The sequence below is a fragment of the Physella acuta genome, unplaced genomic scaffold (genome assembly GCF_028476545.2).
Source record: "Physella acuta isolate Inbredline_101_S28 unplaced genomic scaffold, ASM2847654v3 ptg000325l, whole genome shotgun sequence".
In the NCBI taxonomy this organism is placed as follows: domain Eukaryota; kingdom Metazoa; phylum Mollusca; class Gastropoda; family Physidae; genus Physella; species Physella acuta.
The window spans coordinates 445805-465234 of NW_026731844.1; the positions used below are offsets into that span (position 1 = coordinate 445805).

The 19430-nt window shown below is 33.3% G+C and overlaps 1 protein-coding gene across 1 annotated transcript; it reads left to right on the plus strand.

Annotated features, from left to right (window-relative positions):
- The first annotated feature begins 218 nt into the window (after positions 1–218).
- LOC131940673 (von Willebrand factor-like) lies at positions 219–19256 on the plus strand. The gene is made up of 26 exons (XM_059299404.1): positions 219–462; positions 2891–2937; positions 6193–6265; positions 7871–7992; positions 8166–8261; positions 8460–8657; positions 8973–9014; positions 9179–9264; positions 9577–9750; positions 9882–10004; positions 10191–10338; positions 10561–10679; positions 11416–11569; positions 12143–12374; positions 12781–13126; positions 13673–13982; positions 14329–14499; positions 14608–14851; positions 15360–15668; positions 16115–16398; positions 16725–16873; positions 17217–17479; positions 17572–17702; positions 18007–18170; positions 18297–18439; positions 18585–19256. Exons 1-26 carry the CDS (start codon positions 395–397, stop codon positions 18757–18759), a joined length of 4371 nt encoding a protein of 1456 aa, XP_059155387.1. The 5' UTR covers positions 219–394; the 3' UTR covers positions 18760–19256.
- Positions 19257–19430: the final 174 nt, after the last annotated feature.

A 19430-nucleotide genomic window follows, 5' to 3' on the forward strand; every position in this document is an offset into this window, starting at 1 on the left:
ATCTCCACTTCTCTTTTTTTTTATTTGATAAAAACTTTTTAAAAGTAAATACTAAGTCACGTATTTTCTTTTTTTTATAATCAAAACAAATAGTAAAAAAAACTTCGCCGCAACAGCTACGATTCTCTTCTTTATCTGGGGAAAATTTTATATCTCGAATATCGAAGCACTTCTGGTCGGTTGAAAATACGGACTTTAGAACTCGTATAAAACCCCTTTGGGGAAAATGTAAAAGACCCAGAAGGGACATACGAGCCTGAAAACTCGCCCCTCTGATCAACTTAACTGTGTTAAGGATTTGACTTACGATCATTTTATTATTTTTCTACGTACACCTGTTCCAGACTATTTTCACTTTGCATGAGATTTCTCCTGGCCTAAACTTGTAGCCACAATGGCATCAAAAGCCTTATTAAAGGCTTTTTGCCTCTGTGTGATGTTTTATGCGTCAACAGATGCAAGGTAGGAAAATATTTATTTGCTTAAGGGGGTAGACTCCAAAAAAAGCCAACTTCTTAATTAATATGGTTTATTTATTTATTTGTGTATATCTAAGTTAAAGTACTTAAAGGAAAATATTTGCAATTATGTATGTGGGTTTGATCTAATGAAAATAGATTTGCCATGGCAACGGCGGCCGTTTGTTTTGCGTATTTTTCCCGTTTTTTTTTCTGGAGCCTACCCCCTTAAACATACACGTGTATCCCGTATATACAACCAACCGTTCACTTTGATCTTGTGTTTAAGTGATTAATTAAGAGTCACTGAAATGACAATGGGATAGACTTTATTTAGACTTTAAATTAAAGAAATCTTTATAAACATATTAGACTTGAGAGCATTTGTATAGGCCTACCTAGTAACCCAATACAAGTGGCAAAATTTCCTGTAGGTCTAGTGATGCAGTTAAGCTTGACTAATTCACATGTAGAATAAATTATGAGCATGTTTATTAAAAAAAGAATTTCAACAATTTTATACTTCAATGTAGTTTAGAAACCAATACGAATAATCAATCAACATTTACTTATGGACTAAAATAGACAATATTGAAAATACGTTCAAAAATTATGTTGCGTTAGGAAAATGGTGTGTATCTCTCATAAAATGTCCAAATGGTTTACGCATTGCTGTTTAGCCACTGCTTATTCTTTTATATAGCAGTTTCTTTTAATTGAACATGTGATTGATGATTCGATAAAAAGTGTTGCTTGATTACGTACACGTTATATTACAAAAAGACAGCAATGTTTTGTCAATGTCAACAACCAAGTATGAACCGCTAAAACAGGCCGTGATCATGTTCACACTAAATAGCATGATATTTCAAATATAAAACATGTGTAATTACTACTTCGCTCTAACAAAAAAACAAAACAACTCCCCAACGTATTTTAATATTTTATATATATATATATATATATATATATATATATATATATATATATATATATATATATATATATATATATATATATATATATATATATATACATATATATTTCACACAATCCATCACGCACATATTGGCAACAGATGTGTTCATTAGTGAATCGGCAATTTCTAGACAAAAAGGCTGTCACTACAATTTACACTCCGATCTGGGCACAAAGAGATGTACAGAGGAAAACACTAGAGATGTGAATAATTTATTGCACAAGATAGGCGTGGTTATAATAGCTAACTTCAAAAGTCCCGAGTTCGAACCCCGGAGAAATAAGGCTGGAGAGACAACTCTAAAATCAACGTTCAAGGAAAGCAGGCAGAAGTCACAATCAACATGGCACATAACATGTTGACACGTAATAATTATGTCAGAGGAAATCACCTGAAATGACAATGTACAACAAAGAAGAAGAAATTGCACAAGTACAAGAATAACCAGACTTGGCTAGAATTAAATTAATATAAAACTCTAGCCAAAACAACTTCAAACTGGTTGTTGAATAATCATTGTTTTGATTTCGGAAAACATTTTCACTATTATAGTACCCAAAAAATCAGTAAGAAGTTTATTGCGTAAAATAATTCTAGTTTTAGCGAATGGTTCGCTGCTCTTTAAAAGGAATGTAGCACCGTCTGTTGAACATTTCAAACGTAGATTAAACTATATGATTACATAGTATACCCCTGTAATAAAGAACAACTAGACATGTATGTAGAAAAAAGTTGAGATCAAACCCACATTCATAATAAAAAAAACCATCGGGCTCAGCTTTTCGAAACAACGAAGCAAACACCGGGCCATACGTGTGTATGTATTGGAAGGATGGGGAGGAGGGGGACGTTTTAAGTGCTTTGAATAAACTCACTGTTACGTCCGGGTTCGATTCAACTCAACAACGATTCGTGACAAATATAGTATACTTTTATTTAGACTCAATTCTTCACATAACAGAGTAGCCCTCGCCCTAACCGCTACCAACTAACCCCTTACAACCATTCACCCCAACTTTTATACCGCATTCGACCTTGGGATAACAATACATAAACACACCGGGGTTAACAATACTCTAGGGTAAACTCAACTCACACTCTCCCCTAATTCTAGATTATTCTAACCTATTTCTATCTAACCTACAACTGACCAGTAGCACTCACCAGGTGTTCTTGCATGCAGATCTAATGCGAAGAAAACATTGAAACAGTATAATATATAACAGTGATTTGTAGAAAGTAATGTTTTTTGGGGGGAAATATTTAATCTACGAAATTTTAATTGCGATGTGAAGTATTTATAAAGTTAACAGTTAATGAACGTTTGTGTCTTGCCAAGCTGTAATTAAAGAAGACAACAGACCTATAGTCCTGTATGTTAAATATTAAATAAAACATTACAAAACTTGGAATTTCAAATACATTTTATTATATTTTTGCCTAACTTCAACAGGTATCCGAATCTTAGGAGAGCTAAGCGAGCGGATCAGCTACCGGACGGTAGGTCCAAGTTTTTTATTTACTCACACCTTTTTTTTTATATCCTATGATGCAGTGAACCCATGTATAGTGTTCGACCACATTCACTGACAGTTATGTGTAATCAATTTTACTTCAACACATTTTGTTTAAATAAAGAAAAAAAAAACTTGCGTCATTCTTTCTGGGAAAAAAAAAACTACTGACTTGCCCCTCAATATCCACGTACCAAATCACACTAAAACTACTCTCAGTAACAATGTACCAAATTACACTAAAACTAAAAAGTCTATACACAACCTATAGTTAAGTTGCTAGTGTTCAGAGGCGTAGCGAGGGGGGGGGGGCGGGGGGGGGGACGACATATGTCCCCGGGCGCCGACCTTAGGGGGGCGCCAAATTGAAATTTTGAGGGGGGGGGGTGCAAATGAAAAGTTCGAGGGGGGGGGTGCAAATCGAAGGGAAGGGTCGCTACGCCTCTGCTAGTGTTTACTATTACTACGGCAGAGCGCCAACACTTAAAAAAAAATTTAATACATTTATTTTCCAATAAAACAAATAACATCAAAATGACGTGTGTGAATGCATGTCTGTTGAAATATTACAAATAAAAAAATAGGCTTCAAGATATGCTAATATGTTAAGAAGTTTGTAAAACGATGAATAAGAATAATGACTATTATTCATTGCATCAGTTATTATTTGTTAACTGCCGGGGGTTAGCTGAAATTAAAGGTCTGCATACATATTTACAAATTAAGTATTCAAAAGATACAACTAATAGTTTTCTATTCAATAATTATAATCGTAAAATCGAAGAAATACAAAAAGTAGACAAAGAATTAAATTGAGTAACTTTTGTAACAATTAAATTCTACATTTGGGCAGTTAGGTTGCTGCCCTTGATTTTGTTAAAATGGAGCATGGGAAGTAACTATTACTAATACTATAATTAAATTTTATAATGTTTACAATAGTAGGCCTGATGGCCTTTTCCTCCACATTGGCCGTTAGTTACAATCACATTAAGGACAATCTTAATAAATATAATTTCAATTTGAAAGACATGTTAATCAAATAGCATTTTAAATGTGCGATGGATAATTAATATTTACATGGAATATAAAGTGGAATAGAGTGAGAATAGAATAAACAGATGAGTAATGATGTGATGACTCGGATTAAAAGGTCATGGAAAAATGTTTTTATTAAAGTTTTATTTTGTATACATTTTCAGTTACAGAATTAAAAAAAAAAGCTGTATTAGGGGTCATCCATAAATGACGTCACACTCGTAGGGGGGAGGGGGGTCCGTAATTTTGTGACAATGTGTGATGAGGGGGAGGGGGGGGGGGGATTCAGATGTTGCTACGTCACATTTTTGCATTATAAAAAAGCAATGTTAGAAAACGAATTTTAGACGTTATTTCGCGTTTTAGATAACTGTTTTAATAAATTGTAATAGTTTAGACAAGATTTTGGAAAAATATCGATGTTTAAAAAAAAATTCAACTGCAATTTTGAGGGGGGTTGTAGGTTGAGGTGTGACGTCATTTTAGGGGGGGGGGGTCTGGCTTTTTGTGACGACGTGTGACGGAAGGGAGGGGGGAGGTAAAAATCGTCAAAAAAAGCGTGACGTCATTTATGGAAGACCCCTTAGTAAGAGTATGCCATAGTAGTAGTCCTATTTGTAGGTCTACTAGTAGGCCAGAATTTTTTTTTGGCCATAAAATTATATATATATATATATCTATCTATATATATATATATATATATATATATATATATATATATATATATATATATATATATATATATATATATATATATATATAGATAGATATATATATATATATATATATATATAGATATATATATATATATATAGATATATATATATATTATATAAATAGACTCTAAATTTTATATTAAACCATTTAACCTATTTCATGATAGGCTGAAACTCACTTCTGGTCTGAAATAATCCAGTTTTAAAATATCTCATTTATGCCCGCCGAAAATTATAAATTTCAAAGTTAGAGAAAACGAGACTTACAAGCTCTATTATCACTAAATCAACATTAAATTAGATAATCATTAATAATTATCTCATTATAGTAACAGAGGCGTGGCTAGGGTAGATGGGGCGGCCGCCACAGGCACCGACCCAACGGGGGCGCCAAACGTGGTAGATAATAATGTAAAAAGCTCATTACTGAATTATATACAGTCGAAATAAAGAATATAGACTTCTAAAAGGTAAATTAAATGGTAAAAAGCGCCCCGACCTTTCCAAATGAGTGAGGTTGGGGGGGGGGGGGGGGGAGGGGGCAGAGGCGTAGCGACCTATTGCGGCGCCCGGGGCGGACTATTAATTTTGCGCCCCCTCCCTTATATGAAAGGCGCCCCCATCTCAGTTGGAAAGGTTTGTGTCACTTTTTACCAGTTACTAACCCGTAACATTTTCTATTTTGGTGCCACAAAATTGATATAAACAACTGCTAAATCAGTGTGTAAAGCCTTGTATTAGTTTATTGCTTATTTTCGTAACTTTGACAGTGTATAATTCTATACTTTAGCTTAAAATGAGCTTTCAAATTAATTTCTCTACCCCTTTTGGCGCCCCCTTAAGGTCGGCGCCCGGGGCGGCCGCCCCACCCACCCTTCCCTAGTTACGCCTCTGGGGGGGCATTTTTACCAACTCGAATAACTAAATATAGGCCTAATTTGAAGAGGGGGCGCAAAATTGATAGTTCGTGCTGGGCACCGAAATAGATCGCTCCACCTTTGAAGATTACCCATTAGTTTATATAATATAATCAAATTTATTTATTATTAGGTACTATTTAATAATAGCGATTACCAATTTTAGCGCCCCTCTACGGATAGCGCCTTAGGCGACCGCCTAGTTAGCCTCATAGGTAGCATCGGCCCTGAGCACAATTCACCTGTTTCAGCTGAATTAACTATCTAAGTTGACAAATGATATCAACACAAAAATAAGTTGAGCATAGCAATGAATCACGGTACTGTTTTTTTTGACAGACCTTGTGATCACTTGTTAAATTGAAGTATCCAACAAAAGTCTCAATACAGAAAACGTGTAGCCTACTAAGCTGTTAATGCTAATTGAATACTTATTTATGCCTACATGTTTGATCTAAAACAAGAGTAGGCCCTACACCAATGAATCGGAGTTTTTCACGTAAATATAATGCATAACATACAGCCTACACAGCCTACACTACATTGATGATAAAAAAAATATTTCTTCAGCATGCCAGACTCCTCCAGCACCAACACATGGGAACGTGGAGTGCAGCTTCGCAGACGCCCTACAGCTCGACGTGTAAGTACCGCTGCTTGTAGCCTTTAACATAATTAACGTTTGGTCAGTAGGGAAATCATTGAGGGCTCTCAATGAAGAGCGTCGCCGGATGAGAGCTGTCTGGGCGGATTTAGCGGATTAGGTCATTTAGGGGACGGAATGTGAATATAATAATATATCACATCAGAGAGTGAGAGCTCGGACTTAAGTCACGATGTGTTACGAGAGAGGGTGTGGTCAGAAAGTATGACGTCACACTTTTGCATTTTAAAATATTTTGTAAAACTGAATTAAGATGTCGTTTCATATTTTAAACGTCTTTTAAAGAAATTTTTAATAGGCCTACAAATTGATGGAAATAAATAAAGAAACCATTTTTTTCAACTAGTTTCTGTTAATGCTCGAATATAATAAGGTCTACAAGCAGGCAAAAATAACTTGGATACGTTCTTGTCCGTCCGTGTAGTCTAGATCTAATCTGCGTGTAACCCATTAAAAAATGTTTTTCAAAAATAAATTTGAAGAACGTAAAATTCCTACAATATATTTCACCATACTACTAATAGATCTAGATTCTAGATCTATATCGCCCTAGTTAATTTTGGTTGCATTATTATTTTGTTTGGCTGACGTACCTCGAATTGGCATTGGTATTTTACTAATTTTAGCAAATATGGGTGATTATTTTAATCAATGAACATAACCTTTCTTTAACGACGCAACCATTTATTTGAATCATCTTGATCATTAGGGCCTATATTCATTTATAATTCTAGTCTAGTTGTCTATATTCCTACATAATACAATATTATATTTTTTCCCCCGAATAATACGATACTTTAATGTAGGCTATTTTAAGTTACAGATTGTTGTGATTGGGCTTCATGTGATTACATAATTTCGCGCGAAAAAATGAATGAGCATATTAAAAATTATTATTTCCATTTTTCGGTAGTTGAGTTTAGATTGTGATAGAATAAGAGCTTATGGCTTATAGATCTAAGCCTGGAATAAAGCTTAGTACCATAATACCCAATATTATATAAATAATAGACTAAGGCCAAAGTTACATTCTAATTCTATAGATCTAATTATCTAAAATACTAGTAAATAGATCCATGATAGGCCTATATTAAAGTATATATATATTATTTAATATTTAATAATATATATTATTATTAAAAGTAATAAAAGTATTATTTCAACAAAATCAAATAATATTGATTTGGAACATTATGAAATTATATTTAATTATGATGATTTGTTGGAATATGACTTAGTTGCAGCTCTATTGACTATTGCTTTCATTCCAATTCATTTTTTTATTTATAGATCTTCTAACGTTTTGTTTTGACTCAATTTTTATGGATTTCTTTACTGATTAATGATTATGGAATCGATGCATTAGGCATAGATAATAGATAGATTCTAGGGCCCAAAATGATATTTTTTATTAGACTACCATCCCTCATATTATATTCTGCAACTTCTACTTAACACCAAATATTTATTTAATGATGAGGTTAAAAAAAATTGAACATTTAAAATATATAATTTAAAAAAAATATGAACCTTACTAGCTTATTAACTGAATTTAAACACATTTTTTTACTCCAATTTTTGCAGGTATTGTGTTTTTAAATGTGACCAAGGATACAAGTTTGAAGGCACAAAAGAAACAGACATTCTTTTCATTTGTGATGCTGCTGCAGGCTTTTACGATGATCCTAAGACACCACCTTGCATACGTAATTATCTTTTAATACATATTTTTCCACCAAGTTAACTAATAATTTGTTAATTAGGATAAAAAATGTAGATTAGAGAATAGCATATTGAATTTTGTTGGTGTAGAAACTTACAGTTAAATGTAATTTCTTTTGTACAACAGGTTTATTAAAATACATTTTTTCTTCTTCAGCCAACTGTGATCCTCCATGCCTCAATGGTGGTGAATGCACAGGACCAAATACATGTCTCTGTGTACCTCCTTTCTATGGAGACCAGTGTTTACACAGTAATTTTTTTTTGTGAAAATTTTTATTAAAATAATTTAAATAGGCCTATGCATATATTAATCTGTAATTTGTACATTTTAAATATAATTCACTGCACACAAAAAAGGATTTTTTAAAATGAATGAATATAATTTCTTAATCCCTGTAATAAAAATAATTTAATATTATAATTTATCTTTTGAATTGTGATGTTTCAGGTCGGCAGTTGTGTGAAGATCCTAAACCACCAAGATTTGGTACCATGGAGTGCCAACCAGATGGAAATGGTGGAAAGATCTGTGTGCCTGTCTGCTTTCCAACATTTGTGTTTGAGAGACCACCTCCAGCTCAGTATGTCTGTGGGAAGGATGGAACCTGGTCCCCTGATGTAAACTTGGTGCCAGACTGCTCGCAAGGTAAAATAGAAGATATAATACAGTGGGGGGGGGGGGGGAGTGGAGAATATATCTTTATATATATTATTATATGTTAATTAAAATAATGAAATGTTGACATTTAGTATAACCTAAAATCAATCATACTTGATGAAAAAAAACTTTTTGTAATAATAATAATTTAGAAAAAAAAAATTCAAACAAATGTACAGAATGAAAAGGTAAATATTTTTTAATAAATAATTTTACCATATTTCTTCTTTTTATATAATACAGATTTGTTATCTTGAAATTTTTAGACACATTGATCTTATTTTTAAAATATTTTTTATTCAGAGGTTGAGCACACAACTACGTCAGCACCTCGAACAACTACTGGTAAATAAATGTTCAATAGTGTCTTTCATTTTGTGTTTGTGTTAAAATATCATAGTGTTGTGTTAATTAAAAAAAAAAATTTAATTTAAAAAATGGATGTGTGCTTGGATTTTTAGCCTTCATATTTAACAATAAAAATAATATAAATACAAAATCTCTTCCAGTTCCAAAAGTTGTAAGTGAGGCTATGTGTGGTGCTTGGGGCACCAATCACTACCGCACATTCGACAATAAAGTTTACACTTTTGAGGTCAGTTATAAATGTCTTTTCATTTGCTTGTGATAATAAGTGGCCCCTTTTCCTTAAACTCACCTTAAGGATGCTAACTTTATAATGTCTAAACAGCTTAAATAAGATTTATTACATGTCTGTAATTTACTCTTCATTAAAAAAGATATTAGTGAACAAATTATTAATTCTATAAACATACACATCTTTAACGCGTAAAATTTGAAGTTTTTTTTTTACTTTCATAGAGTTGTAAATGAATAGCACATTTTATTTAAGACTGCTACACTCCACAACATAAAACACACCAACATAATTTTAAAACATCTACAGGGCCGCTGTAGATACACACTTGTTTATATGCCCAATCAATATGAGATAATGGTTCGCAATAACCCAGCCTGCAGTGGAAGCACATGTGAGAAGCAGATTGAGATCTATCAGGGTGGAAACAGAATATTTTTCCATGTTGGACCCAATGGCCCTGAGATTAAGTGGAATGATCAAGTAAGTAAACATGAAGTTTAAAATATTATTTTTAAATACATGGGCTCGTGCAAAGGTGTAGTTTTTGTTAAAAGTATTAGTTTTGTATGCAGCAAGAGGTGGTTGATGATTATGTTTATATCATTCTACAGGTATTAGAAATACCAGGATTCCGTGAAGGTTCTGTGTTTGAAAAGGTCGGAGGTTATATCACTTTTGCCAGCTCTCTTGGGTACAACATTAAATGGGATGGTAAACAGTCTGTCTTTGTCAAGGTAAAGTTGTGTAATTTAAAAACTTAAATTTTCACACTTTATAAAAACAAAATATTATGTAGTCCTACATCAAATTTGCTGTTCTAAAGAGCAGTTATAAAATTGGTGATTTTATACATTTTTTTTTCAGACTGCCATTGTTCGACAAGTTAAAATGATAAAACTTAAAATTTATTCTAAATGTAGGTATCTGATGAGGTGAAAGGAAAAGTGAGTGGTCTCTGTGGTAGATATAATGGAAATCCTGCAGATGATTTTGAAACACAAGCAGGACAAGTAGTGACAAATGTAGCAACCTTTGGATCAAGCTGGAAGAAAACTGAAATAGGCGATGGTAATAGAAGCTAGTCTTAATTTTACAATTCAGGTTTAACCTTATTGCGAAAGCCAAAATATGTGTTAATATAGTGGTTGAAATGTTATTTTTATGCCATAAAGTGTTTTTACTTTTATTTAAAAAAATAAATTTATATATGTTAATTGCTTGAATTATGTCCCCTAAGTGTTTATTTTAGAGCTATATAAGTTCAAAATCCAATCAAATTTACCTCTCTAGACTGCCCTGATGTTCAGCAACCACCAGGATGTGAAAAACAAAGTGCAACAGTTGTACAAAAAGCTGATAGCATGTGTAACACCATACAGACTGACCCAGCCTTTGCCCCTTGCCATCAGGTTCGTTGCATGTTTAAATATTGTGGACTAAAATACTGCTCACAGAACACAGCACAGATTCAAACTAAAATTCTATTAATACCATAGATAAACTCGGGAATTTTTCTTTAAAAAATGCTGCCTTTTAAAATTAATCTAGCATTTGATTACTAAGTTTGTTAAAAATAAAAATTGTTCTTATTTCCCTATAGACTGTCGCTGACCCAGCCCCGTTTGTGTGTAAATAGAAGTTTTTATAGATAAAAAACTTTTTACTTCCCTTTATACTGTTGATCCAGCCTCTTTCATTGAGTCTTGTAAAATGTTTTTATAAATAAAAGTTGTTCTTACTTCCCTTTAGACTGTTGATCCAGCCCCTTTTATTGAGTCTTGTAAACCAAATTTTATTATAAATAAAAATGTTCTTACTTCCCTTTAGACTGTTGATCCAGCCCCTTTTATTGAGTCTTGTAAACCAAATTTTGTTATAAATAAAAATGTTCTTACTTCCCTTTAGACTGTTGATTCAGTCCCTTTCAAATTCATTGAGTCTTGTAAAACAAATTTAGTTATAAATAAAAATGTTCTTACTTCCCTTTAGACTGTTGATCCAGCCCCTTTTATTGAGTCTTGTAAACCAAATTTAGTTATAAATAAAAATGTTCTTACTTCCCTTTAGACTGTTGATTCAGTCCCTTTCATTGAGTCTTGTAAAACAAATTTAGTTATAAATAAAAATGTTCTTACTTCCCTTTAGACTGTTGATCCAGCCCCTTTCATTGAGTCTTGTAAAACAGACTGCTGTAACGCTGGCAGCACAGAAAGCTGCATGTGTGCCACCATGGAGGCCTATTCTCGCTCTTGTCTGGACAAGGGAATCAAATTAACATGGAGAAACCCTGGACGTTGTGGTAATGATGAGTTGTTCAACTATGTAAAGCATCAAAACACTAAAAATCTTAATCGTTTGAGTAATGCCAGTTAGCAACAGTGTAAAATCAGACGCAGCTTGACTCTTTTGTTTCCATCTGGTGGATAATTTCACCAAGTTTATATGTGGTGGGGGATGGGAGGTAGGGGCATTTCAGCCAGGGGATACCTATAAGTCTGGGTGTCTAGCAGGTTAAATATCCCATGATATCTCCAGATTTATAACCTCAGGTTTTTAAAAGTTAGGCTTTTCTATGGTCACCAACTACACAACATTGCTTTGATTCAACTCTCTAGTAACACAGCATTGTTTTGATTTAACTCTCTCTACTAACACATTGTTTTGATTCAACTCTCTCTAGTAACACAACATTGTTTTGATTCAACTCTCTAGTAACACAAACTTGTTTTGATTCACCTCTCTAGTAACACAACATTGTTTTGATTCAACTCTCTCTAGTAACACAACATTGTTTTGATTCAACTCTCTCTAGTAACACAACATTGTTTTGATTCAACTCTCTCTAGTAACACAACATTATTTTTATCCACAGAGATCACCTGCACTGATGGGAAGGTGTACAAAGAATGTGGGAGCACATGTGTCAAAGACTGCACCAACGTCAACTCAGTTTGCACTGACCCAACCTGCATCGACGGCTGTTTCTGTCCAGATGGGCAGGTGTTGAACAACGGGAAGTGTATCGAAACCAATCAGTGTCCTTGTGAGCACAGTGGCGTACAGTACGTGGAAGGGGATGTCATCCCAGAGAAGTGCAACAACTGGTGAGTTGGCTCTAGGACATGTACTGTATCATAGAGTTTAGATGGTAACAGATAGTACTGTGCCATTGCTAATGTCTGCTTAACTAATAGTTTAGAGAATGTATAGTTATCTAGTCAGAACGACACCAGTCTTATGTAGACCTATATATTTTAAGTAACAGAATGAACCTTGATTTGTAATTTTAAAGACTTAAGTACATACATTTTATTATTAAGTAAATGAATATCATGATTATGTCATGATTATATCCAAATAAATATTTTTTAAACTTAATCATTTATCTATTATTACACTTTATCTAACCCTCTAAATTACTTGTTTATTCTTACAATTAAAAAATGTATTATATTATGTTTTAAGTTGTGTTTCCAAGTTTTAGAGTTCCCCTGAAATATCTTATTTCAGCACCTGCCAATCTGGCACATGGTCCTGTACCAGAAAAACCTGTGACAAGACATGCTCAGCCACAGGAGACCCTCACTACGAGACCTTTGATGGAAAACGATACAACTTTATGGGCACATGCTCCTACTACCTCATGAAAGACAGGGACTTCAGTATCATTGTGGACAACATTCAGTGCGGCCATGGAGAGGCCTCATGCACTAAATCCCTGAGTATTGACATGAATGGGTTGAATATAAAGCTGGACCACAACCACCAGTTGTTTATAAATGGCATTGAAATTACATCACTCCCATACATCACACCTGATATTAAAGTCACTATGGTTTCCTCTCTATTCATGCAAGTAAGTTCAAAGTTGAAGATTGTTTTTTTATTTATCAAGTTGTTCTTTTGTTTTTCAAATGTGTTAACATTTTTCACAATGTTTTAATTGAGTTTGGCTTTAATTTTTCCTAATTCCTTTTTAAACCATATTTTCTTAGATATGTTTTGCTTTTGGAAATCTTAACACTTATTTACATAGCTTACATGAATTTTAGACTATTTTTCACTTGGTGTGGTAACAATTTGAAAATCATACTGTTGTTTAATTTTAAAAAAGTAAAATACCCTTTCAGACCTGAGGGTCAATATAAAGTATTGTGGTCCATATGAAATATAGTTATGTCTCTTTTCGACCTCTGTATACGAAGGTATTGTGTTGTCAGTAGTATCGCCAATAGCTGTTATTTTACCTGAATCAAGTCAGGTATCTTTCAGAGTTGGGTGGGCTTAGAGGCATTCTACAGGCTTTTACCAAACCAGGAACTGAATTTGAATCTTGATAATTGAGTGTTCCCCCACTTTATAAATATGAATTTAAGTTCTCATCTTAACTATTTTTACACAGGCTACTCTCAGTAATGGCATCAGTATTCTGTGGGATGGCCGTACTCGCGCTTACATCAAGGCCCCTGCAGAATTTATGGGCAAAACCATTGGTCTGTGCGGAACCTTTGATGGGAACCAGAACAATGACTTTAAGACCCTGGAGGGCAATGTTGAGACCAACCCCAATGTGTTTGGGAACAACTGGAAGACGGAGAGCTCCTGTGCTGACATGCCCACCACCATCCAGACAGATCCTTGTGATGCCAACCCTCAGAGGAAAGATCAAGCCATCCAGCTGTGTAGCCAACTGAAAAGTGACATCTTTAAACGTGAGTTGTTTATTGATAATAGTAGACTTCCACATAAGATTCTCATCAAAGTGCTGGTAGTGCAGTAATCAAGCATTCATTGCTGTTTGTGTCAGGGATTATATAGGACCCTGATTAGGTCTAGAGTCAGAAATAGGGTTAGGATAAGAGATGAGGTTATGGCTAGAATAATAGCAAGGGTTAGGTTAGCATTAACAGCAATAAAAAAATAACTTCATTATAAGCTACAGGTGTTTAAATATTTACTCCCTAATAATTCTTAAACATGTTGATTGATTTGCATATCAATTTAATGACCTATTGTGTAATTTTTCATATAAATAATATTTGTGAATCTCCACTCCAGCCTGCTTCAATGTGGAGGATGTAACAGCATACTATGAAGACTGTGTTTATGATTTGTGTTCCTGCACTGAAAACATGAAAGACTGCATGTGTCCCAATATTGGAAGCTATGCAGACACTTGTGCTACAAAAGGAGTGAAAATAAATTGGCGTCTGCAAATTCCAGAATGCAGTAAGTAAACTTAAGCAGCACTTATGAAAAATAAATTCAATTACTTTATCATATTATGTTTGGTATTAAAAAATTTTATGTTTCCTAAAAAGTGTGTATTTTGTGCAGTCCTGCAGTGTCCAGCTGGTCAAGAGTACACAGTCTGCTCAAAGCCTTGTGAGCGCACATGTAGGGATATTGCTGAGAACAATGATGACCTGTGTGATGCCAAATGTGTGGAAGGCTGCAACTGTCCACCTGGACAGACGCTGAATGACCAATCACAATGTGTGCCCATGTCAGAGTGTCCTTGTATTTTTGATGGAAGAACCTACCCTGCTGGCTATACAACTCTTAAGGGAAATGAAATTTGGTAAGTCATCAGCAGTCACAAGAATTCTACAAATCTTGTAGAACATATGAATTCAATAGGACATCATTAGCAGTCACAAATAAGAATTCTATGAATCTTGTAAAACATATAAATTCAATAGGACATCAACATCAGTCACAAATAAGAATTCTATGAATCTTATAGAACGTATAAATCCAATAGCACGTCATTAGCGGTCACAAAATTCTATGAAACTTGTAGAATATATAATTTATAATGTAAGTTCTGTAGTATTAAAAATAGCTATGGCTATTAATATAAATAAAAGTTTAATTGCCATTATTAGTATTAAAATACATGATTAAGAGCTAAATCAATTATTGCTAAAAAAATCTAATGTTTTTGTGATTTTGATTTCTTTCTTTTAAATTCTCTTTCTTAAGCCAGATTGTACCAGATTGTATTAAACACTTGCTGATATTTTGCGCTTCATATTTAATCTGATTTTATTTTCAATACTGTAATACAAAAATCTTTGCTTTTTCAGTGTCTGTGATGGAGGCAAATTTTCATGTTCCAAGATAACAATAAACACTGCTGAAAATCTAGTCAACGCCAAGAATATTTGTCAGAACGACTCAGTCTACACAGACTGTGCATCCAATTGCCCTCCGACCTGTGAAAACATGGCAGCACCACCTACCTGCAGTAGTGCTAATTGTAAAGCAGGTTGTGACTGTATCTCAGGCTATGTGTTGGATGGTGACAAGTGCGTTAACTCTTCCTTGTGCCCCTGTCATCATGCAGGAAAGCCTTATTATGAAGGAGAAACATATTTCCAGGACTGTAATGAATGGTAAATATAGAATATGTTTTAGAGAAATTATTGGCTAAGTGATTAGAAATTTATGCATAATTCTAGTTGTGTTGGCCATATACATTAGTTATATATAAATATCTTGTTATAGCGAAAGTGTGCACCTTATTAACTTGTAACATTTGGATTGCACATGTTGGCCAAAGTAAAATTTAGAAATCTCAGTAAAACAACTTTATTGGCCAAAACGTAAAATTTAAATATTTTGTTTTAGCACTTTAGTTGGCCAAAATAAAATTTGAATATCTTAATCGAACACTTTTGTTGGCCAAAATAAAATTTGAATATCTTATTCCAGCACCTATGTTGGCTAAAGTAAAATTTAAATATTTTGTTATAGCACTCTTGTTGGCCAAAAATAAAATTTTAACATCTTATTCCATCACTTTTGTTGGCCAAAATAAAATTTGAATATCTTATTCCAGCACCTGTGTTGGCCGCAGATGGCAGTGCACACAGAGAAACTGTCCTTCCATCTGTAGCTCCTATGGAGACTCACACTACACAACTTTCGATGGTGTACCTTACGAGTTCCAAGGTGCTTGTGATTACGTACTGGTGCAGTCAACCCAAGACAGCCCGTATAAATATGTGATCACTACCCGCAATGCACAGTGTGGCACACAAGGTGTGACTTGTTTCAAACAGTTGGAGTTTGTTGTGGGAACTGAAGGGACAGATAACTTTTACAGACTCCAGCTGATAAGAGGTATTCAAGGGTTTGTTTTTCTTAGTTTCAGTAACTTGATGTTATATAGTGACATTTGATTCTAGTTTCAGCTACTTAATGTTATATTGTGAAGTTGTATTCCCTAGTGAAGGGGACCTGTTAATGCTTCATGGTTTTAAGAAAATTGAAAAATAACCATTGAGAAAAATAAATTAAATTTATCTGAAAATATTAAAATAGATATAGGGCCCATTTCAATTCATCCATTATTAAATTGACTAATAGTTATAACAACATTCCAGAAAAGTGAAGTATTTTATGTAAAAGGATGAATTATTAAATTACACACATATTTTGTTCAACAGGACAGTCAGTGGTACCAGAACCAGGCTCACCTTTTACTGTGAAGGAAATTGGTGACATGGTGTACATCACAACACCATTTGGTGTCACTTTACAGTGGGATAAAGGAACTAGGGTCTATGTTCGCTTATCTACAGAACACATGGATCATGTAATCTATTTTTATTCTATATTTTAATCAGTTTTGATTGAATCATGTCTTGTATTAACATTCTAGGTTTTTAATCAGTTTTTACATAATTACATCATTCTATGTTTTAATTAATCTTTATCAAAAGTTAAATGTAATGTATTATCATTCTAGATTTTAATTATTTTTTTTTAAAGATTAATTTAGAAGTTCTTTTTATCTTTTTCAAATTGTACTATCTTATTTTTTTCACTTTATTAATTTCAAGTAAATTGAGCATGATTATTTAATTTTTAAGTTCAAAATATTTATGATAAATTCTTGACATGGAATAGTTTTTAAGATTGTGTTTTACTAACCCCAGGTGGAAGGTCTTTGTGGCAACTTTAACAAAGATCAGACGGATGACTTTGTGCCCAGACAGGGTGGACCCCCTCTGGTGTCTGCCACCAGCTTTGGTGACAGCTGGAAAATGCAGACGTCTTGTGCCCCATCCACAGACATTACTGACACTTGCCTGAAAAGTCCACAGAGAAAAGCCTGGGCCCAACAGAAATGTGCCGTCATAAAATCAGACCTCTTCGCACCATGTCATAACTTTGTTGACATGACCAAATTTGTGAGACGGTAATTAAAACTTTTTTGTGTTTATTAATTTTGCACCAGTATGAAGTAATCTAGCTCATAAAAATTTAACTAAATGAAAATTATGTTTTTAGGTGTGAGTTTGATACCTGCGGCTGCGACTTGGGTGGTGACTGTGAATGTTTATGTACTGCCATAGCTGCCTATGCCCATGAATGTGCTATTAATGGAATCAGCATCAAGTGGAGAAGTCATGACCTATGCCGTAAGACTTTTTGTTATTTTTTAAGATTTAAAAATAACCTTTTTTAATTTCTCCTTATATTAATAAACTGACAATATTCCTCATTCAATATTTTTTCTAATTGAATTTCTATTATATTTTTGTAAAATTTCAAGCTTGAATACACTTTTGTAAATTAATTAATAGTTATGTTCTCTTGGTTAGTAAATTATGCTATCTTAGGAATTTATAAATGTATGTATATATGTAAAATAAATTGAGAAACTAATAAGTTATATTGCTTACTTAAAAAATGGTTAATAAGAATGAATGTACAAATTTTCAGCAATGCAATGTGAAAGCTGTGAAGAGTTCAACCCATGCATCTCTTTATGCCCCAAGAAAACTTGTGATAACAGATTGGTCTATGGGGTCATTGAAAAACAGTGTGATGATTTCAAGGGGATTTGTTTTGAAGGATGTGACCTACATCCTTGTCCTCCTGGCCAGGTAAGCTCAGTTGTTGGTTCAGCTGGTTTTTTTTAAAATATTGTTTTTAAAACTTAAAAGTAAAGACATGAATCATATTCTACTTACGTGAATTAAAATCATGACTGCCACACCTTATACTCTCAGGTATATGACTCACTGGCTGAACCAGTTACCTGCATACCTGAGACCCTGTGTGAAACCACTGCGTGTGACATCAATGGCAAAAAATACAGGGAAGGTGAAAGAGTTGAAGATACCAAGATTTGCAGAACAGAGTGTGAAATTTGGTGAGAATCCCAGATTTTATTGTCTAATTGTCAAAACTTTTATATAAGTAAATTAATAGATATTTGTTTATATATATCATAGCTATATCACTTTGAGCTGTTAATTGGGTGATAACTTAACGAACATGTAATTGTTGTGTTACAGCATCTGTCGTGGTGGCTACCTTGACCACATCACATTTGGGAACTGTGAACCAATTGATCACAACACTCCCCCTCCAGTGATAGTTCAAACCACTGCCCAACCAAACATAGGCGATTCAACTCCACACTTTAATGTTGTCACAAACAAAGGTATTTTCTTTCCTGGACGGCGATGAACAGCCATTTCACAGATGAAAAATTTGTTAACATATTTTTTTGTTGTTGTATTTTGTTTATCATGAAAGCAAAATTTCTGCTTAAAATACTTTTTAAACCAGTAAAAATACTTTTTTTAAACTAGCTAATTCTTTTTGAAAAAATCATATCTCTGATTTTTAATAATCATTTGTAAAAAAAAGTTTTTAAATTATTTATCATGGTATTCCATCACACAATAATTAATTTTAAACTAAAAAAAAATATTAAAATGACTTAATGTGATAATTGTAGGGCCTATATAAATGTGAACAATAAGATTATAAGTTTATTTGATCTTTGTTTTCAGATTTATAACCCATTTACTTCTATGCTTATGTATCGCTGTATGAAATATTGCTTCATGATAATGTTGATCTAATTATATACTTTTTAAAAATCACAATACATTTTTTACACATATTTTTATGTTTATAATCTATATTCAGATAAATAAAAAAGCAATATACTTGCAGAATGACTTGTTGTAATTATGTAAGAGATGCATGACTGATTACTATTTATTTCTATAGCATGAAAGTTTCACATTAACATGGACTCTAAGAAATTCTTCAGAATAATTTTATGTCATATAGAATGAATATGGATATTTTTTTCAGAAAAGATCTACCAATTAGAATTCATAGTTCTG